This window comes from Protopterus annectens, chromosome 3.part1 (assembly GCF_019279795.1).
Source record: "Protopterus annectens isolate FY-2018-M chromosome 3.part1, PAN1.0, whole genome shotgun sequence".
Classification (NCBI taxonomy): domain Eukaryota; kingdom Metazoa; phylum Chordata; order Ceratodontiformes; family Protopteridae; genus Protopterus; species Protopterus annectens.
The window spans coordinates 1,527,539,476-1,527,558,438 of record NC_056732.1 but is presented as its reverse complement, the minus strand read 5'-3'; the positions used below and the strand labels follow the sequence as shown (position 1 = coordinate 1,527,558,438).

At 46.1% G+C, this 18,963-nt stretch overlaps 2 protein-coding genes across 2 annotated transcripts in view; one reads left to right on the top strand and one right to left on the bottom strand.

Moving 5' to 3' along the window:
* The window catches only part of LOC122798552 (autophagy-related protein 9A-like), a 1,381,959-nt gene that overhangs the window by 399,261 nt on the left and 963,735 nt on the right, over positions 1-18,963 (top strand). Inside the window, exon 7 of the mRNA XM_044067604.1 lies at positions 6,339-6,348. Within this exon, the coding sequence (XP_043923539.1) occupies positions 6,339-6,348 (10 nt within the window). The remainder of the gene's footprint in view (positions 1-6,338; positions 6,349-18,963) is intronic.
* Positions 6,503-11,244, bottom strand: LOC122798551 (histone H4-like). The gene is made up of 3 exons (XM_044067603.1): positions 11,222-11,244; positions 7,568-7,615; positions 6,503-6,818 (listed from the first exon to the last, which is right to left on the bottom strand). The coding sequence occupies exons 1-3, from the start codon at positions 11,242-11,244 to the stop codon at positions 6,503-6,505; spliced, it is 387 nt and encodes a 128-aa protein (XP_043923538.1).

Below are 18,963 nucleotides of genomic sequence, written 5' to 3'. Positions count from 1 at the left end.
TCAGGCGGTCCCTCAGTCGGCCAGAGTTCCAAAGTCTTGGTCCGGCGTTGGGTGCTGTCGCTGCTTCTCTGATGTCAGTGTGCCAGGGGTATATAAGATGCAGCCGATGCCATTTTCTTCAGTCTTTCTTGCTGCGCAGTGCCCGAAGCAAAAGCAGTTCACAAGTGCCGGTCGGCCGACTCCTGAGATTTTAAATTTGAATTTCAGAACCGAAGTCTTCAGTAAAGCTAAGTACCCCGTTGGGGCAACTTTTTCTTGCCTCAGACCGATGTCAGTAAAAGCTAATAATTGTATTTCTTGTGGTAAGCAAATACCTCATAAGGATTTTCATTCTTACTGTATTCCTTGCCTAGGCCCAGACCACGACGTCACTAGTTGTCGGTTTTGTGCTAGATTTAACAAGCGCACTTTTAAACGTTGGTTTGACTGTATTCGCCATTACTTTGGCCGAAGGTTCAATTATACCATGCCGTCGGAACAACCGATGACCGGAATACACAAAAAACGCAAAGGCAAAGATAAGGACTGGCATCCGAGGTCCAAAACTGATGATGAAGCCTCTTCTAGGCCAGTCGCCGGTTCGCCGGTTCTCAGTGAGGTGCTTTTACAGCCCCTGACACCCGCTACCTCAGAGCCACAGGCCACCTCCGACTCCCACGTGGAGATGTCTAGGCCTCTGGAAACTCAAGGTATTGGGCCTACGGAAACTAACCCCTCAGATGGGTCCAGAGCCGCTGAGCAGGCATCAGCTTCTGAGGGGGGTTTTCAGACCTTCACAGCTTACCATCAAAACAACAACTAAGTCGAAAACTCCATTAAAGACAAAGAAGCAAGTACAGCATTCACCTGGATAGGCCTCCATGCCTAAAAAACAGATGCTCAAAATGGCCGAAGACTTAATTACTCTGATCAGGGGTTCCCACCCCCCTCCTGATAAAAGGCCTAGGCAGGATACAGACTATGATTCCTCTGACCAGGTTTACATTTCTTCTGATTCCTCTTCAGACCAGGGATATTCTTTACCCCCCTATGAGGACTCTGATGCTGAAGAATCAGTCCCTTCAGCCTCTCCTCCTGAGGATTACTCTTTTGAGGAAACCTTACATACCATGAGGGAGCATTTCCATTGGGAGGGCCAGGATTATTCAGAATCCAAGAAAAGGCTCAGAGACTTCCTTTTATTACCTCAGCACAGGCTCCTTGCTATTACACCAGTGTTAGATATTGTGGATGATGTGTTCTCTGAATCCAGTTTAAATCCTGATTCTTTGCCCCCTGCTCCAGTCAAGCCAGACGGGTACTACTGAGTCCCTGACTCTCACAAATTTCTTTACAAAAACCCTGTTGCTGACCCAGAAACTATTTCCCAGGGTCCCAAAGGGGTAAAGGCTTCCACTGCTAAAAATCCAGTTCCCTCTCACAGAGATTCTAGAGCATTAGACAGATGGGGGAAGAAAGTTTACACTTCTGCAACTTTAGCAGTAAGGGCTTTAAATTGCCAGTTTCACATGCTTAAATACCAACAATGTTTAATGTCTCTTTTAAAACAGAAAATGCTTATAAGCTCAGAACATCCTGACTATAAGGAAATGCAGGATTTATTGCATGCAGCTGAACAAGTGGGAAAACATACTCTGCAATGTGGTTTTGATTCATTAGAGGCTTCTTGTAGAGCAGCAGTTACAGGATCTGTGATTCGAAGGCATGCTTGGTTAAAAGAACAAGGTTTACCTGATCATGTTAAGGCAAAATTATTGGATGCTCCTTTACACCAGGATATTTTATTTGGTGTTAAGGCAGAAGAGGTATTAAAGAAAATGGAGGATAAGGCAAAATTTATGCAAACAGTGAAGGATTTCGTACAGGTACAGCCACCTTGATTTAGCAGAAATTGGCCTTCACAAAAGTGGTCCTTTCCGGTGTCAGACAGACCACAAAGAGGCAGATACAGACGTCCAAGAGGCAGATCTCAGCCCCAAGGCTCTTACAAACCACGACAGTGGGGTGCTTCAACCCCAAAAGGAGGGGAAGACAAGTCACAACCTTACAGGAAACAGTCCCAATGACTTCCCCCTTCAAATGCCAAGCACTTACCTTTTGGCAGCCCCTTTAGGGGAAAACTAGCACTTTTTACACAAAATTGGCATTTAATCACCCAAGACAAATGGGTTCTGAATATTGTGTCTTGAGGTTACAGGTTCCACTTTCACACTTTACCAAGGCTAAAAGGAATGCCAGACCTGCCACAAAATCAATGGGCAGAGGCGCAAAAACAAATTACAGCCCTCATGGACATGAGAGGTATTCAAAAAGTGCCACAACAGGAAGAAGGACAAGGATTTTACTCAAGACTTTTCCTGGTCCCCAGAAAGGACAAAGCCTGGAGACCTATACTGGACCTTTCTACTTTAAATACTTACCTGGATGTTCCAAAATTCAAAATGTTGACACTACAGCAGTTTCTTCCCATGCTGGGCAAGAAGGCTTGGCTTGTTACCTTGGACATCAAAGAGGCATACTTGCATGTCCCAATCAGACAAAATTGCAGAAGATACCTCAGATTCATAGCTGGCTCAATGCATTACCAATTCTCTGCACTGCCCTTTGGCTTATCTACTGTGCCCAGGGTCTTCACAAAATGCCTGGCACCAGTAATTGCATTTTCCAGACAAAAAGGAATTCAGTATCCCTACTTGGACGACTGCCTTTTTCAAGCAGAGAGCAAGGACATTCTTCTAAAGCATCTGGCGTTTGTAAAAAGATTGCTGATTTGCCTAGGGTACACAGTAAACGAAAAGAAGTCAAAAGTAGTGCCCTCACAATAGATAATATTCCTGGGTGCCAGCTGAAATACAACGGCCCAGATGGCGTATCTCACGCCAGACAAACAAGGACAACTGACTCAGTACTTTCAATTGATGGCAACAAAAACCCAACTCCCTGCAAGAAAAATTCTGCAGGCCTTGGGGTTCATGGCGTCCTGCATACTACTAATTCCATATGCCAGACTGCATTTGAGGAAATTACAATGGTACCTAAAAAGTGTTTGGTCTCAACACAGTCACAGTTTGGAAATAGTAATACCATTTATTCCCTGCCTACAACAGAAGTTTTGATGGTGGGCACAGGCATGTCACCACAACAAGGGATAGCCTTTCACTCTACCCACAGCCAGGCAGACACTAACAGATGCTTCGGATTACGCCTGGGGAGCACACATGGCAGGAAAATGTATTCAGGGCAAGTGGGCCGCAGACCAAATGCATCTTCACATCAATCAAAAAGAGATGCTAGCTGTACAAAATGCCCTAACAGCTTTCAAGGACCTTCTGCATCCAGGGCAACTATTACTAAAGACAGACAACACCACAGTTATGTGGTACATAAACAAGCAAGGGGGCACTCATTCCTATCCCCTCTGCAGACAAGCCATGACCTTGTGGAACACAGCTCTAACCTGTCAAGTTCATCTGCAAGCACAGTTCCTGCCAGGAATGAAAAATACTCTGGCAGACGACTTAAGCAGAAACATCCTGGATCCTCACGAGTGGAAATTAAATCCACAAGTATTCAGCATGATAACGCAAAAATGGGGATGCCCAGACATAGATCTTTTTGCCTCCCCAATGAATTGCCAACTACAGAAATTCTGCACGAGGACTTAACCACACTCAAGCATGGAAAGTGGATGCTCTCTCATTCAGCTGGAAAAGCCTAAAGGTTTATGCCTTCCCACCACTGCCTCTCCTTTCAAAGGTACTCCTAAAAGCCAGACAAGAAAAGCCACAGGTGATCCTGATTGCTCCAGACTGGCCACGCTAGCACTGGTACCCAATCTTAAAGAACTTAGCTCAAGGCCCACCATGGATTTTACCTCAAATTCCTCATCTTCTGACTCAACAAAACAAATCAGCATGCAGCTGAAGCCATTACATCAGTCTTTCTTGCCGTGCGGTGCCCGAAGCAGAAGTAGTTTACAAGTGCCGGTCAGCCGACTCCTGAAATTTTCGTTTTCGAGTTTCAGATCCGAAGTCTTCAACTAAGCTAAGTACCCCATTGGGGAACCTTTTTCTTGCTCTAAACCGATGTCAGTAAAAGTTAACAACTGTATTTCTTGTTGAAAGCAAATACCTCATAAAACTTTTCATTTGTACTGCATTCCTTGCCTAGGCCCAGACCATGATGTACCTCCCCATCTGTTTTGTGCCTTATTCCAACCTCGTACTATTCGTCATCGGTTCATTTTCGCATCTAAATTTTTTGGTACTTGGTTCAATTATCCAGAAATGGCTTCGGTAAGCCACCCGACTACCGACATTCCAGAAAAACACAAAGATAAAGACAGAGACAGACCGCATAGGTCCAAAGCTGCTGATGACGCTTCTCCTAAGCTAGTCGCCAGTTTGCCGGTACTCAGTGAGGCGCTTTTGCAGCCCCTGATACCTGCTATTTCAGATTCGCAGGCCTCTACTGAGACCCATTCAGAGTCCAGTATGCTGCGAGATGCTTCTTTGACTGTGGAACCTGCAGATGTCTCTACCTTGGATGGGTCCAGAGCCGCTGTGTAGGCATCGGCTTCTGAGGGTGTATCCAGGCCCACTGACTTGCATATTAAACCAACGCCATCTTCTTCAAGGCCTAAAACTCGATCCATTCCCAGAAAATCGATGCCCAGACCACATGGTCAGGCCCCTATGCCTAAAAAACAAATGATAAGAATGGCTGAAGACCTTATTACTCTAATCAGGAGAAGGCACGCTTCTCCCTCTAAGGGACCTAGAACTAATTTTCCTTCTGATTTTTCTGATTAGGATTCTGAAATTTCTGTGTTTTCTGATGACCAGGATTTGCCCTTATCTACCTATGAGGATTCTGATGCAGAGGACTCCATTCCTTCTGCTTCCCCTCCAGAGGATTTCTCTTTTGGTGAAACCTTGTATACTCTTAGGGAGCATTTCCGCTGGGAAAGCCAGGATTTCCCTGACTCCAAAAAGAAGCTTAGGGAATTCTTACTCCTGCCTCAACATTGGCCTTTAGCTATCCCTCCTATACTGGACATTGTAGATGATGCTTTCTTGGAATCTAGCCTGGCCCCTGACACTTTACCTCCTGCTCCTAGAAAACCTGATAGGTATTACAGGGTACCTGACTCTTGCAAGTTCCTCTTTAAAAATCCTGCTGTGGATCCTGGGACCATTTCACAGGGAACCAAAAGCATTAAAGCCACTACTGCCAAATATCCTACCCCCTCTGATAGAGATTCCAGGGCACTGGATAGATTGGGTAAGAAGGTATACACTTCTGCAACATCAGCAGCATATTATTGGACTGCTTAAACAGAAAATGATGTTAATTCCTGACTCTGCTGAAAATAAAGAATTGCAGGATTTAATGCATTCTGTTAAACAAGTGGGAAAACATACTTTGCAATGTGATTTTGATTCATTAGAGGCATCTTGCAGAGTGAGGTCTGCGGTGGGAGTGACGGATGCGTTTAAGGTGGAGGTGGGATTACATCAAGGATCAGCTCTGAGCCCTTTCTTATTTGCAATGATGATGGACAGGTTGACAGACGAGATCAGACAGGAGTCCCCATGGACTATGATGTTTGCAGATGACATTATGATCTGTAGTGAGAGTAGGGAACAGGTGGAGGAGACCCTGGAGAGGTGGAGATATGCTCTAGAGAGAAGAGGAATGAAGGTCAGCAGGACTAAGACAGAATATATGTGTGTGAATGAGAAGGAGGATAAGAGGAATGGTGAGGATGCAGGAAGTAGAGGTGGCGAAGGTGGATGAGTTTAAGTACTTGGGATCAACAGTTCAGAGTAGTGGTGAGTGTGGAAAAGAGGTGAAAAAGAGAGTACAGGCAGGATGGAGTGGGTGGAGAAGAGTGTCAGGAGTGATTTGTGACATAATACCAGTAAGAGTGAAAGGGAAGGTCTACAAGAGGGTAGTGAGACCAGCTATGTTATATGGGTTGGAGACAGTGGCATTGACAAAAAGGCAGGAGTCAGAGCTTGACGTGGCAGAGTTGAAGATGTTAAGATTTGCACTGGGTGTGACAAGGATGGACAGGATTAGGAATAAGTATATTAGAGGGTCAGCCCAGGTTGGAATGTTTGGAGACAAAGCCAGAGAGGCAAGATTACATTGGTTTGGACATGTGCTGAGGAGGGATGGCAGGGTATATTGGGAAAAAGATGCTAAGGATGAAGCTGCCAGGTAACAGGAAAAGAGGGTGGCCTAAGATAAGGTTTATGGAAGTGGTGAGAGAGGACATGCAGGTGGCTGGTGTGACAGAGCAAGATGCAGAGGACAGGAAGAAATGGAAACAGTTGATCTGCTGTGGCGACCCCTAACGGGAGCAGCCGAAAGAAGAAGAGGCATCTTGCAGGGCTGCTGTCACTGGGTCTGTACTTAGAAGGCATGCTTGGCTTAAGGAGCAATCTTTGCCAGATCATGTTAAAGCTAAATTACAAATACTTTAATTACAGACACTTTAGCCTCCAAAGCTGTAGAGAGTCCTGCCCTGGCATTTTAGAGCATACACCACATCCATAGCTGTAACAGTTCTCCTCTTAGCGTGTTCAGTGTAGGTAACAGCATCGCGGATCACATTCTCCAAAAACACCTTCAAAACACCACGGGTCTCCTCATAAATAAGCCCTGAAATACGCTTGACACCACCTCGACGAGCCAAGCGGCGAATAGCGGGCTTTGTAATACCTTGAATGTTATCTCGCAAAACCTTACGATGTCTTTTAGCACCACCTTTACCGAGTCCCTTTCCTCCTTTACCACGACCAGACATGATTCTCCAAACGAAATGCTAACACAACTGGATTACTGGATGCTCTCTTAAACCAAACAGGCGGTTTGGCTACAAAGCAGAAGTAGTACTTAAAAAGATGGAGTAAAAAGCTGAATCTATGCAAACTGTTAAAAGATTTCCTGCAAGTACAGTGTTTCAGATTTAGTAGGCATCGTCCCTCTAAGAATTGGTCCTTTCCTGCCTCATCCAGGCCTTCTCAGTCTAAACCCAGAACCAGCAGAACACCCAGGCTTCAGTCCCAGGGTGCTCACAGGACTAAGCAGTGGAGGACTCCCACTTCCAAAGCAGGGAGTAGTAAGACTCCCCCCTATGGTAAACTGTCTCAATGACTTAACTTTAAACCTTCCAAGCCCTGCTCAACTGACGGTTCCTTTAGGGGGAAAGATCGCCCTGCATGCAAAAAATTGGGAACTCATTACCCAGGACAAATGGGTTCTAATTATAGATGTTCTTTGTGTTTCACTGTTGCAGTCATTACATTTGGGTTATCTGCTTGCAAGTAGCCCTCAATCGGCCTGATTAACAAAGTCTTGGGCCCTGCTTCGGTTGCTATCCCTTCTTCCATGACGCCAGGTCGCCAAGGGTATAAAACATGCAGCCGACGCCATTACACCAGTCTTTCTTGCCGTGCTGTGCCCGAAGCAGAAGCTGCTCGCAAGTGCCGGTCGGCCAACTCCTGAAATTTTCATTTTCGAGTTTCAGAACCGAAGTCTTCAACTAAAAGCTAAGTACCCCATTGAGGAAACTTTTTCTTGCTCCTTACCAATGTCATTTGACAAACTACTTCAAACAAGTGACCACAAAAACCCTGCTATCTGCAAAACAAGTACTGCAAGCCTTGGGGTTCATGGCCTCCTGCATTCTTCTAATTCCATATGCAAGACTGCATATGAGGAAACTACAGTGGCATCTAAAAAGCCTATGGTGTCAACATTCTCAGGATCTAGAAGCAATGATTCCTATTATACCTTGCCTACGCCAAGAGTTCCTTTGGTGGGCAGAGGCCTGCCACCAAAACAAGGGACTACCCTTCACACCACCCCCTGCCGCCCAAACCCTAATAAGAGATGCATCAGACTATGCATGGGGGGCTCACCTGGCAGGGAAGTGCATTCAGGGCAAATGGACCCAAGTCAAATGCACCTGCATATCAATCAAAAAGAAATGTTAGCTGTACAAAATGCTCTGGCAGCCTTCAAGGACCACATTCTTCCAGGACAACTAATGGTAAAGACAGACAAGACCATTGTTATGTGGTACATAAACAAACAGGGGGGTACACATTCTTACCCACTCTGCAGACTAGCCATGGCATTGTGGAACACAGCCTTGAGCTACCAAGTGCATCTACAAGCTCAATTCCTGCCAAGAAATTTAAATACACTGGCAGACGGACTAAGCAGAAACCTCATGGACCCACATGAGTGGAGACTGGAACCAAGGATTTTCAACATGTTAAGCAAATGGGGGAGCCCAGATATAGACCTGTTTGCTTCTCCACAGAACTACCAATTGGACAAATTTTGCACAAGGACTCCCCATAGACAAGCCTGGAACGTGGATGCTCTGTCCTTCAGCTGGAAAAACCTATCAGTCTATGCCTTCCCCCTCTGCTCTCCAAAGTATTACTAAAAATCAAACAGGACAAACCAAGGATGGTTTTGATTGCTCCAAACTGGCCACGCCAACACTGGTACCCCCTCCTATGCAGTGTGGCACAGTTATTCCCATGGTACCTGCCTCAGACTCCTTCCCTGTTGTCTCAGCAGGAGAACCAGATTCTGCACCCTCATCTTCTAACACTGAACCTTGCAGCCTGGCTAATTACATAATCTCTCCTTTACCATCCCTCAGTAAGCCTGTGATGGATATCATTTTAGAGGGAAGGAGGCCTAGTACTAGAAAATCTTATTCTAAAAAATGGAAAAGATTCTGTGCCTGGAACCAATCTCAAGGGATGAGCACAACAGCGCCCAATTTACCTCAGATTTTACAATGCTTAACTGAGATGCTTCGCAAGGGTCTGTCACTTTCCTCCATTAAAATCCATGCCTTAGCCATTTCAGCTCATTATAACAAAGAACCTCCCCTCTTCTCTCATCCACTGCTCAAGCAGTTTCTCAGAGGGGCCAAAAATGTGAGAACACCCAGGAGAGCTCCAACCCCAGCCTGGGACCTTAACTTTGTTTTGGAGAAACTCACTCTACCTCCTTTCGAGCCAGCTGCTACTGCAGACTTAAAATTTCTTTCCTGGAAAGCAGTTTTCCTTTTAGCGATCACTTCAGCTAGAAGGGTATCTGAATTACAGGCCCTTATGGTAGTGGAGCCTTTCATCGTCTTTCATGTGGACAGGGTGTCCCTCAGAACCAATCCATCCTTCATGCCCAAGGTGGTATCCAGTGTGGCTCTTAATCAGTCCATTCATTTGCCAACTTTCTTTCCCAATCCACAGAACAAAGGGGAATGGATACTGCATTCCTTAGATGTGCACAGACAACTTAGATTCTACTTTGACAGGACTAAACCTCAAAAGAAATCTGAACAACTGCTGGTGGCATTTGCAGCAGGGGCAGAGGGGAAGGCTATTTCAAAGCAAACAATTTCTAAATGGATAGGCCATTGCATTCATTTCTGCTATAAGCACCATGGAAAACCTATCCCCCAGGGAATCAGACCTCACTCCACCAGGGCTGCATCTACCTCTACAGCCTTTCTCAGAGGTGTTCCTACCAGGGACATCCTAGAAGCTGCTACCTGAAGTTCTGTACATACTTTAACCAAGCATTATCATTTGCCAATTTTCTCTAAATCCAGAGCTGGCTTTGCCACTGTAGTCTTCCAATTGGACAAATTCTGCACAAGGACTCCTCACAAATAGGCTTGGAAAGTGGATGCCCTGTCCTTCACCTGGAAAAAACAGTTTATGCATTTCCTCCTCTGCCTCTCCTCTCCAAAGTGCTGCTAAAGGTCAAACAGGACAATACTGATTGCACTGGACTGGCCTCGCCAACACTGGTACCCCCTCTTGCACTGTGTGTCACTGCTGGCACTATGGCACCTGCCTCAGACCCCTGCCTTGCTGTCCCAGCAGGAGGGCCAGATTCTGCACCCACAGCTTCAAACCCTGAACCTTGCAGCCAGGCTATAATTACCTGACCTCTCCGTTATCATCCCTCGGTAAGCAAGTGATGGATGTCATTCTGGAGGCAAGGAGGCCTAGTACTAGAAAATCCTATGCTGAAAAATGGAAAAGATTCTGTTCCTGGAGCCAAACTTGGGATGTGCACAGCAGTGCCCAATTTACCTCATATTCTTCATTACTTAGCTGAGATGCTTCACAAGGGCCTTTCCTTTTCTTCCATCAAAATTCTTGCCTCAACCATTTCAGCACATTACAACACAGAACCACCCCTCTTCTCTCATGCACTGCTAAAGCAATTCCTCAGAGGGGCCAAAACCTTAAGACCACCCAGGAGAGCCCCTACTCCAGCCTGGGACCTTAACTTTGTATTGGAAAAGTTCACACTTCCTCCCTTTGAGCCAGCTGCAAATGCAGAGTTGAAATTCCTTTCTTGGAAAACAGCCTTCCTTCTAGCCATCACTTCAGCAAGAAGGGTGTCTGAATTACAGGCCTTCATGGCAGTGGAGCTTTTTATCATCTTTCATGCAGACAGAGTGTCCCTCATGAATCCACAGAACAAAGGGGAATGAATACTGCACTCTGTGCATGTGCACAGACAACTTAGATTTTACTTGGACAGGAGTCAGCCTGTCAGGAAATCTGAACAGCTGCTGGTGGCATTTGCTGCAGGGGCAGATGGGAAGGCCATTTCAAAGCAAACCATTTCTAAGTGGATAGGTCATTGCATTCATTTCTGCTATAAGCACCATGGAAAACCTACCCCACAGGGGGTAAGAGCACATTCAACCAGGGCTGCATCTGCCTCTACAGCCTTTCTCAGAGATGCTACCTGGAGTTCAGTACATACCTTCACCAAGCATTACCACTTGCCATTTTTTTCTAAATCCAGAGCTGGCTTTGCCACTGCAGTCTTGCAGGGCCTTTTAGCTGTTCCAAATGCTATCTAATTGCCTCCTCCTATCCTTAGCTTTGGGAATCTACCCAAATGTGATGACTGCAACAGTAAAACATGAAGAACATAGTACAGTTGTGTAGACTTACCATAAGTGCAGATGTTCAAGTGTATTCACTGTCGCAGTCCTGGTTACCCTCCCTCCGGCCCCCTGACTTCTATTGACTATACCTCTGTTCTTGTTTACTATGCTTAAAGCTTTTTTGTGTATTTGCTTTTTTGTTGGAGGTGTAATTTTGTATATAATTGCTTCTCATTATGGGGGCACCTGACATCTGGGGCAAGGAAAAACTGATGTAATGGTGTCGGCTGCATGCTTTATACCCCTGACTACCTGATGTCATGGAAGATGAGACAGCAACCGACGCTGGACCCAAGACTTTGATAATCAGGCCGACTGAGGGCTACCTGCAAGCAGATAACCCAAATGTGATGACTGCAACAGTGAATACACTCGAACATCTACATTTATGGTAAGTGTACACAACTGTACTTTCTGGGGCCTTCATCAAAGGGTTAGGTACCAATTCCATCCTTGAAGCTGCTACTTTGTCCTCAGTGCATAACTTTACTTAGCATTATAAGTTGGATGTGGTTTTGAGGGACAGCGCAGGTTTTACTGAAACCATTTTATGTAGGTTTGTTGAGGGCTCTTCTCAACCTTCCATCTCCCATTTTGTTTCTTCTGCTTTTGTACTGTCCCTTCTGTTTTAGATACTACAACAGTGATACAGAAGGACATAGTACAGTTGTGTAAAATCTTACCATATCAGTAGATGTCCTTCTCTTCACTGTTGCAGTATTCGCTCCCTCCCTTCAACCCCCTTTTGTTTGTTCTGGTTTTTGTTTTACATTCCCTTCTTGCTGAGGGTTTTTTGTTTTTCTTCTGAATGTACATCAACTCCTTTGTCCTATGGAGACGGTTCTGTTCTGGGGCAATTCAGTTCTGGATAGCCGCTTTTGTAAGTCCCTTTTATGTCTTACATTCTCTGTGGGGAGCATCAGTGTGACGTATGGCTTTTATGTACTGGCCAAGCATCTTGTTGCCCTGGGCAGGAGATCCTTTCTGTTTTGGAAACTGCAACAGTGAAGAGAAGGACATCTACTGTTCTGGTAAGATTTTACACAACTGTTCTTCACAGTTTCAGAAGCTTTATATTGACCCAGCTGTTACTTAAGCTTGTTGTAACCAAAAAGCTTGTGAGTTCCTCCCTTACCCGCAATGCACCAACCCCTAACATACATCAGATCTTGTTTTCCGCTTTTTGCAAAAAGACATGGTCAGTCTGAACTCTTGATTATTAAGATGTTTTTTTTTTTTCTTGATAGCTTTCCACCTTAATGTATAAATATATTATTTTATATTACCTTTACACTCTATGTATTTCTGTTGTACCATTGTTGGTATTTTTCCCTATAATCTCCATTGTACATGTAAGTGTAGACGTTCTTCATGTTTCACTGTTGCTGTCCTAACTTGTGGGATTTCCTGCCATGAAAACCCTTGTCTGGCCTGAATACCAGAGAAATTATTTCCTCCTCCTAAGGCTGGCAGATGCCTTAACCGGTGTCAGTACTGTTGGGTATATAGGGGAGGCAGCTTATGTCATGAAACCACACTTTTCTTGCCGTTGGATCCCGAAGCAGTGTTTCAGTGCATTGGTCATTTCACACGAGAGAGAAGTCATCGGAAAGATAAAAACCCCATTGGGGAACTCTTTTCTTTTGCTTTAAACTCATTTCAGATATAGTAAGTAATTGTATTCTCTGTGATAAGCAAACCTCACACAGAGATTTCCACTCATTTTGTGGCACCTGCTTAGGCCCGGATCATGATGCCCCTAGTTGCCACTTTTACACCTGCTTTAACTCTAGCACGATCAGACATAGGGCATAGTTTTTAGGTAGATTTCTTAGTCTTGAATCTTCTCATCTGCATCCGCTGCTGTCTGCCACTTGATTAGAGGTTGAGCAACCTAGGCTTAAGAAGGAAAAAGAAAAGAGACCTAAGCTTAGGCCTTTGGATGACATCCAGTCCCCAACTGTCTCTCCCTCTAGGATTATGATTGTTGAACAAGACAAGGTGCTTTCACAGCCCCTTCACTAGGTGGTGCCACAGGCCTTTATCGAGACCCATTCAGAGTTCGACATGCCATCGGGTCCCTCTATTCTGCACAGGCCCTTGCTTTTCGCTCATTGTTTGATTCCAGGGCCGCTCAGCAGGCCTTAGCTTTTGAAGAGCACTCTCTTCCTGGTGATGCTTCTTTATGTCTTCTGCCTACACCAGTTCATTTTTCTTCCAGAGAGGCAGGTGTCAGGATGTTTTAATGTCCCTAGCCCCAAGGCCAAAATGACTCCTAAGAGAAGTACTGCTGCAGGGCCTTCACCTGGGCCTACTGGCTCCCTTTCTTAGGAATACCAGCAGGACTTATTTAGACTAGCAAAAGACCTGATCTCCATAGTTAGGTCCAGACAAGCACCCGGGGGTTCCTGCTCAGGTAAAAGGAAAAGGGTCCGACTTCGGAAGCCTTCCCAGACCTTTTGAATCTGATGAAGATTCAGACCTAGAGGGGTCTGGTTCTGATGAAGGACAGTCTCTCACTTCTTTTGAGGATTCAAATTCAGAGGAAAATCTTCCTTCAGCCCCCCAAAGGATATCACCTTTGGAGAGACTCTCCACGTTAGGAGGGAACATTTTCAGTGGGTGGCACAGGGATACCCTCAGTCAAAAAAAGAGAGTGAGGGAGTTCCTGGAAATGCCAGAGCACAAACTTCTTGCTATTCCCCCACTTTAGAGGTAATTGAGGATGTCTTCCAGGATTGCTCCTTGAATCCTGACTCTCTTCCTCCAGCCTCTCGTAAACCAGGTTCTACTGGGTGCAGGATTCCCATAAGTACCTTTTCAAAAACCCATCTGCTGATCCAGAGGTGGTCACTCCATGTCTCAGTGGAGCTAGAGCCAGTTCCTCATGAAGCCCTTTACCTGTGGATAAAGAGAGCAAGGCCCTTGATAGATTTGGGAAAAAAGTTTATACTTCAGCCCTCCTTACTATGAGGACTCTCAGCTGTCAGTTTCACGTTTAAATATCAACAAACCATTCTGGATCAGCTAAAATAAAAGTACTACTCTTCTTTAGAGGATAAAAACCTTTCTAAAGAACTTTTGGATCTCTGCCACTCTGGTTCTCAGGTAGCTAGGTATTCCTTATGCTGTGGCGATGATGTAGTGGAGGCTTCTAATCAGGCAGCTGCCACTGGCTGAGTTATTAGAAGGGATGCGTGGCGTAGGGAACAGTCTCTTACTGACCATGTTAAATGTAACCTTCTTGATGCTCCCCTTGACAAGAAATGCCTCTTTGGACCTAAAGCTGAGGCTGTTCTTAAAAAAAATGGAAGACAAAGCAAAGTCAGTGCAGACTGTGAAAGACTTCCTCCAAGTTCAGCCTCCTAGGTTTAGCAGGAACTTTCCCACGAAACACTAGTCCTTTCCCTCCCAACCTAGAGGCAGACAGAGGAAAACCTAGCAGGAAAGGACTCATAGGCAGCTGCAGAGATCCAGACAGTGGTCCTCAGAAGCTTCCAAGCAAGGGATTTCTAGACCCCAGGCTTCTGCCAGATAGTAGCAATGACTTACCGACCCTGCTTACCCCCTAGGAGGAAGGCTGTCTCTGTTCAAACAAAACTGGACTAACATCACTTCAGACAAGTGTGTTCTAGACATTATCTCAAATGGTTACAAACTCACTATCAAAGAGCCTTTAAAACACTCAGGCTGTCCAGATATTCCTCAGAGTCAAAAATCAGAGGATGTTATGTAGTCCTATCTCGAAGAAAGTGAACACAAACGACCAACTGAAGCCAAGAAACCAAAAAATGTAGTCCACAGCAGAAAGAAGGTAAATGAAAATCCAGTAGATGAAATTCAACGAACAAATGTATTGGATAAAAACCACACAGAAACAAATCTGTTTCTCTGTGGTTTTTATCCAGTAAATTTGTTCGTTGAATTTCACCTACTGGATTTTCATTTACCTTCTTTCTGCTGTGGACTACATTTTTTGGTTTCTAGCCCTATCTCGCCTACATTCTTACCCATGGCCAAAAAGCAAATAAACACCTTCACAGACTGAAAACCACAAAAACGAGCACCAGCAGCCAAATCCAAAGCAAACAAAGTTTAATAAATAACGTAAGCACCAAAAACGCTTTCGGAGAGCTCAATGTCCCTCCTTCCTCAGACAAATTTCACATGCATTCACATGCACACAATATTTTATGGCAAGGATGAGGAACAGAGTGTGGCAATATTGACTTATTTACTTATTGTGGTAGTAAGCTATTTTTATATGCTTGTCATTGATTTAATGTAATTAATTAAAATTGTTTGATTACTTAATTGAGGTTAAATGGTATAAATGTGATTGCAAGCTGTTTTTAAAATTTGTCTGAGGAAGGAGGGACATTGAGCTCTCTGAAAGCGTTTTTGGTGCTTACGTTATCTATTAAATTTCGTTTGCTTTGGATTTGGCTGCTGGTGCTCGTTTTTGTGGTTTTCATTCTTACCCATGGGTTTGGAGCCGAATATCGGCTCCGACTCGGCCTATTTTACTAGCTCAAAAGTCTCTGATTGGCTGGGCTAAGAGGGTATCCCATAGTACACTGCTTCACATCCCCAGATCTCGTTTGTCGCTTGTAGAGCTCGGATGTAGTCTCGCTTGTCTATGGCCATGTACCTCTTTTTGACTTATTTCTCTTGAGAAGTTGGTTGCTTTACACCCAAAAGCTATTTTAATAGCTAATTTTTGCTGCTGTTGCTGTGTTTGTGTGTTTCTGGTGTTTTTTTGGTATCCCTAACTGTTCTCACGGGCTAGGCCCGTTTTAGTTAGAGGACCTAGTCCTCCTTTAGTTGAGTTGTTCATGTATTATTTTAGAACCGTTTAAGTTAGAGGTTCTCTTTCTGTGTCCTTGTTGCCAGTTATTTATTTAGAGCTTCGCTCTTTCTCTGTGGTACTGTTTACTAGTCTACGTTGTGGGCTTCCCGCCCGGTTTGGAAGTTTGTTAACCCTTTCTAGATATGTCTAAAGATCAGAAAGAACATAAGCCTTCTGGCTTTATAAAGTGTTCAAAGTGCGGATATAAAATGTCACAGATGGACACTCTGTCTGTGTCTACTGTCTTGGAGCCATCCATGTACAGGAGTCGTGTAGCTTTTGCCACGGCCTCAGTCCTAGGGCGCTCCAAGAGAGGAAAAACAAATTGATTCTAAAGGGACTGCTTAAACCATCTTTTGAGGAGGCTATAGATTCGGCCTCCAGCTCTCAGTCTAAATCTAAGACCTCCAAGTCCAAGAAAAGATCTCCGGCTCCGTCTGCATCTTTGGAGCCTCCGGAGAAGATTACTATATTGGATACTGCTTCCTCGGCTCCACTGTCTTCGGGGCCGCAGGAGGTATCTGTGTTAAGTGATTCAGCGTCCGCTCCGATCATTCTCAAACCCATTCGGAGCCAGTCGCCTAGTGTGAGGATGGTTCACCAGATAAGAGATCTCTCCATCCATCTCCTCCAAATCCTCCAGGCTTTCTGATTTGGATGTGGATAGGGTGTTGCAGAGGCTCCTGCAGTCGCCGGTGTTGGCTAAATTGTTTTTGGCTCCGACCCAGTCGGCTCTGGAGCCAATTCCTGTGGTTGTTTCAATGATTCCTCCTCCGAGCACATCCTTGTTGTTGGAGCCGGCATGTTCCGCTCCGAGTGATGTTATTGCGCCGGCTCCGATACCCCCCTTGGGTATATCGGTGCCGACCTCTGCTCCGACCATGTCTGTTCCGTCCACAGGGTTCGAGACTTGGGTCTCCTCGGTCGGGCCCGAAGGGGATACTTCGGGACATCTTTCAGTTCCAAGTCTCCCACTCGGTGCATCGGCTCGAGGGACCCTGGTCCCAGTCGTGGCCTTGAAGGCCGGTTGGTCCTCGGACTCGGGGGGGGGGGCGCCTTTGAGGCCATGCGGAGCGCGCTGGCCAGGTCATCAGCTACGTCACTTGGGTCGGTCATTCCATCCCCTACCACTCCGGCGAGAACTTCTGACACTCACCTATCCTTGGACAGTAGAGCGCCAGGCCCTAAGGATACCCCCACGAGCGGTCCCCCACTTTCTGAAGGTCCCTCAGAGCCTGTGCCTAAGGAACTTCCCAGAAAGAAATTGTGCAAGAGGAAGCACATAGACTCCCAGGACGAGTCTCTCACTTCCGATACTGACCTCGAGGAATCGGAAGGATCCCCCAAGTCTTCCTCTGATGATGTTTCCTTCTCCGATATCCTGGAGATACTGAAACAAAGAGGAGACTGGCCTTCCAAAACCCCTTCCGAGGAGGAGTCAGTATTCCTTAAGGCTTTTGGCGCTCAACCTTCTGCCTCCTGCGTGTCTCCACCCTTCGATGAACTTCTTGACCTTATTTGTCGAAGGGTGTGGGAAAACCCTGATTCTGTGGAGCCCGTACCTAGGCGCCCCAACAAATTTCTCTCCGCCCCTCAGGGAAAAGAATTTCTGTCAAAGGGAGTCCCGGTAGATGCCATGGTGGTGGCAGCAGCCACCCAGAAGGAAGTTGCAGAGTCTTCCTCATCGGTCCATCCTCCTAACAAGGAGTCTAGGTCTATGGACCGGTATGGGAAGCATACCTTGTCTTCAGCCACCTTCACCTTAAGGTCGCTGAATTACTTATCTCATTTCACTCGGCTCCAGAGAGATCTCCTTAAGGATTTGGGAGATACTCTTGCGGGTAACATACCTGAAGCAGTGGCTCAGACAGTTAACGCACAGGTTTCTACCCTCAACTCCATTGCAAACTCGTCCATGCGACTCATTGCGTATGCGGCCAAGGGAGCGAGTAGGGCGGCCAGCTCAGGGGTAGCCCTTAGAAGGCAAGCTTGGCTGCGCCTGTGTCACTTCGCGGAGGCCTTCAAGTCTTCCTTCACTGATGCCCCTTTTGATGGTTCCTCCTTGTTTGGGACCAAAGTGAAAGACACCTTCACCAGATGCGAGCAAGAGGGAAAGACCCTGTCTGCCGTAGGGGTCCGTTTTTCCCTTCCGTCTAGGCCTTATCCCAAGACCCAGCGAGGGGGAAGGATGTGGTTCAAGAAATCACAAAGGTTTTTTCCTGCCGCACAAGGTGATACCCCCTCCCGAGGCAGGGGAGGGGGGGAGTTGTTCAGGGAGACGTCGCCCCAGATGCAGAGGGGGCCCCCGCAATTCCGGAGACCGCAACTCCTTCCGTGGCTCCCCATACTCTCATTCCTGAGGGTGTGCCCGACTGTGCTTATCTGGAGCCAGTCGGGGGTCGAATTTCCCTGTATCCAGAAGCCTGGGAAAACATCACCCAGTACCGATGGGTATTAAGGATAATTTCCGGAGGTTACATCATTCCATTCTCTTCAGTACTCCCTCCCATAAGAAAAATCCCGGACGTTCCACCCAGTCAAAGGGATTAAGCAGCCTCAGAGATCTCAGCTGCTAGAAAAAGGAGCCATCCAACCAGTCCCCTTAGACCAAATCGGATTAGGGGCTTACTCAAGATTCTTTTTGGTGCCGAAAAGAACAGGGGACCTGAGACCCATACTAGATCTCAGTCAACTCAAGAATTACGTACACAAGTCCAAATTCCATATGGTCACTCTACAGTCTATTCTCCCATTGTTGGGAAAGGAAGTATGGATGTGCTCCATCGACCTGAAGGATGCTTACTACCATGTCAAAATGGACAGGGCATCCAGGTGTCATCTACGCTTCCGGCTGGGAGCCAGTCACTTCCAGTTTCGAGCCCTGCCCTTTGGTCTCACCACAGCCCCCAGGGTGTTCACCAAGTGTATGGCAGTGGAGACGGCTCACTTGAGACGTCAAGGATTCCAGGTGTTTCCGTACCTGGACGACTGGCTCCTCACCGCCCCCACCAGGCATCAACTAATTCAGACCAGGGACGCTACCATCAGTCTATGTCACCAATTAGGCATCACGATAAACTGGAAAAAATCTGCCTTATTGCCT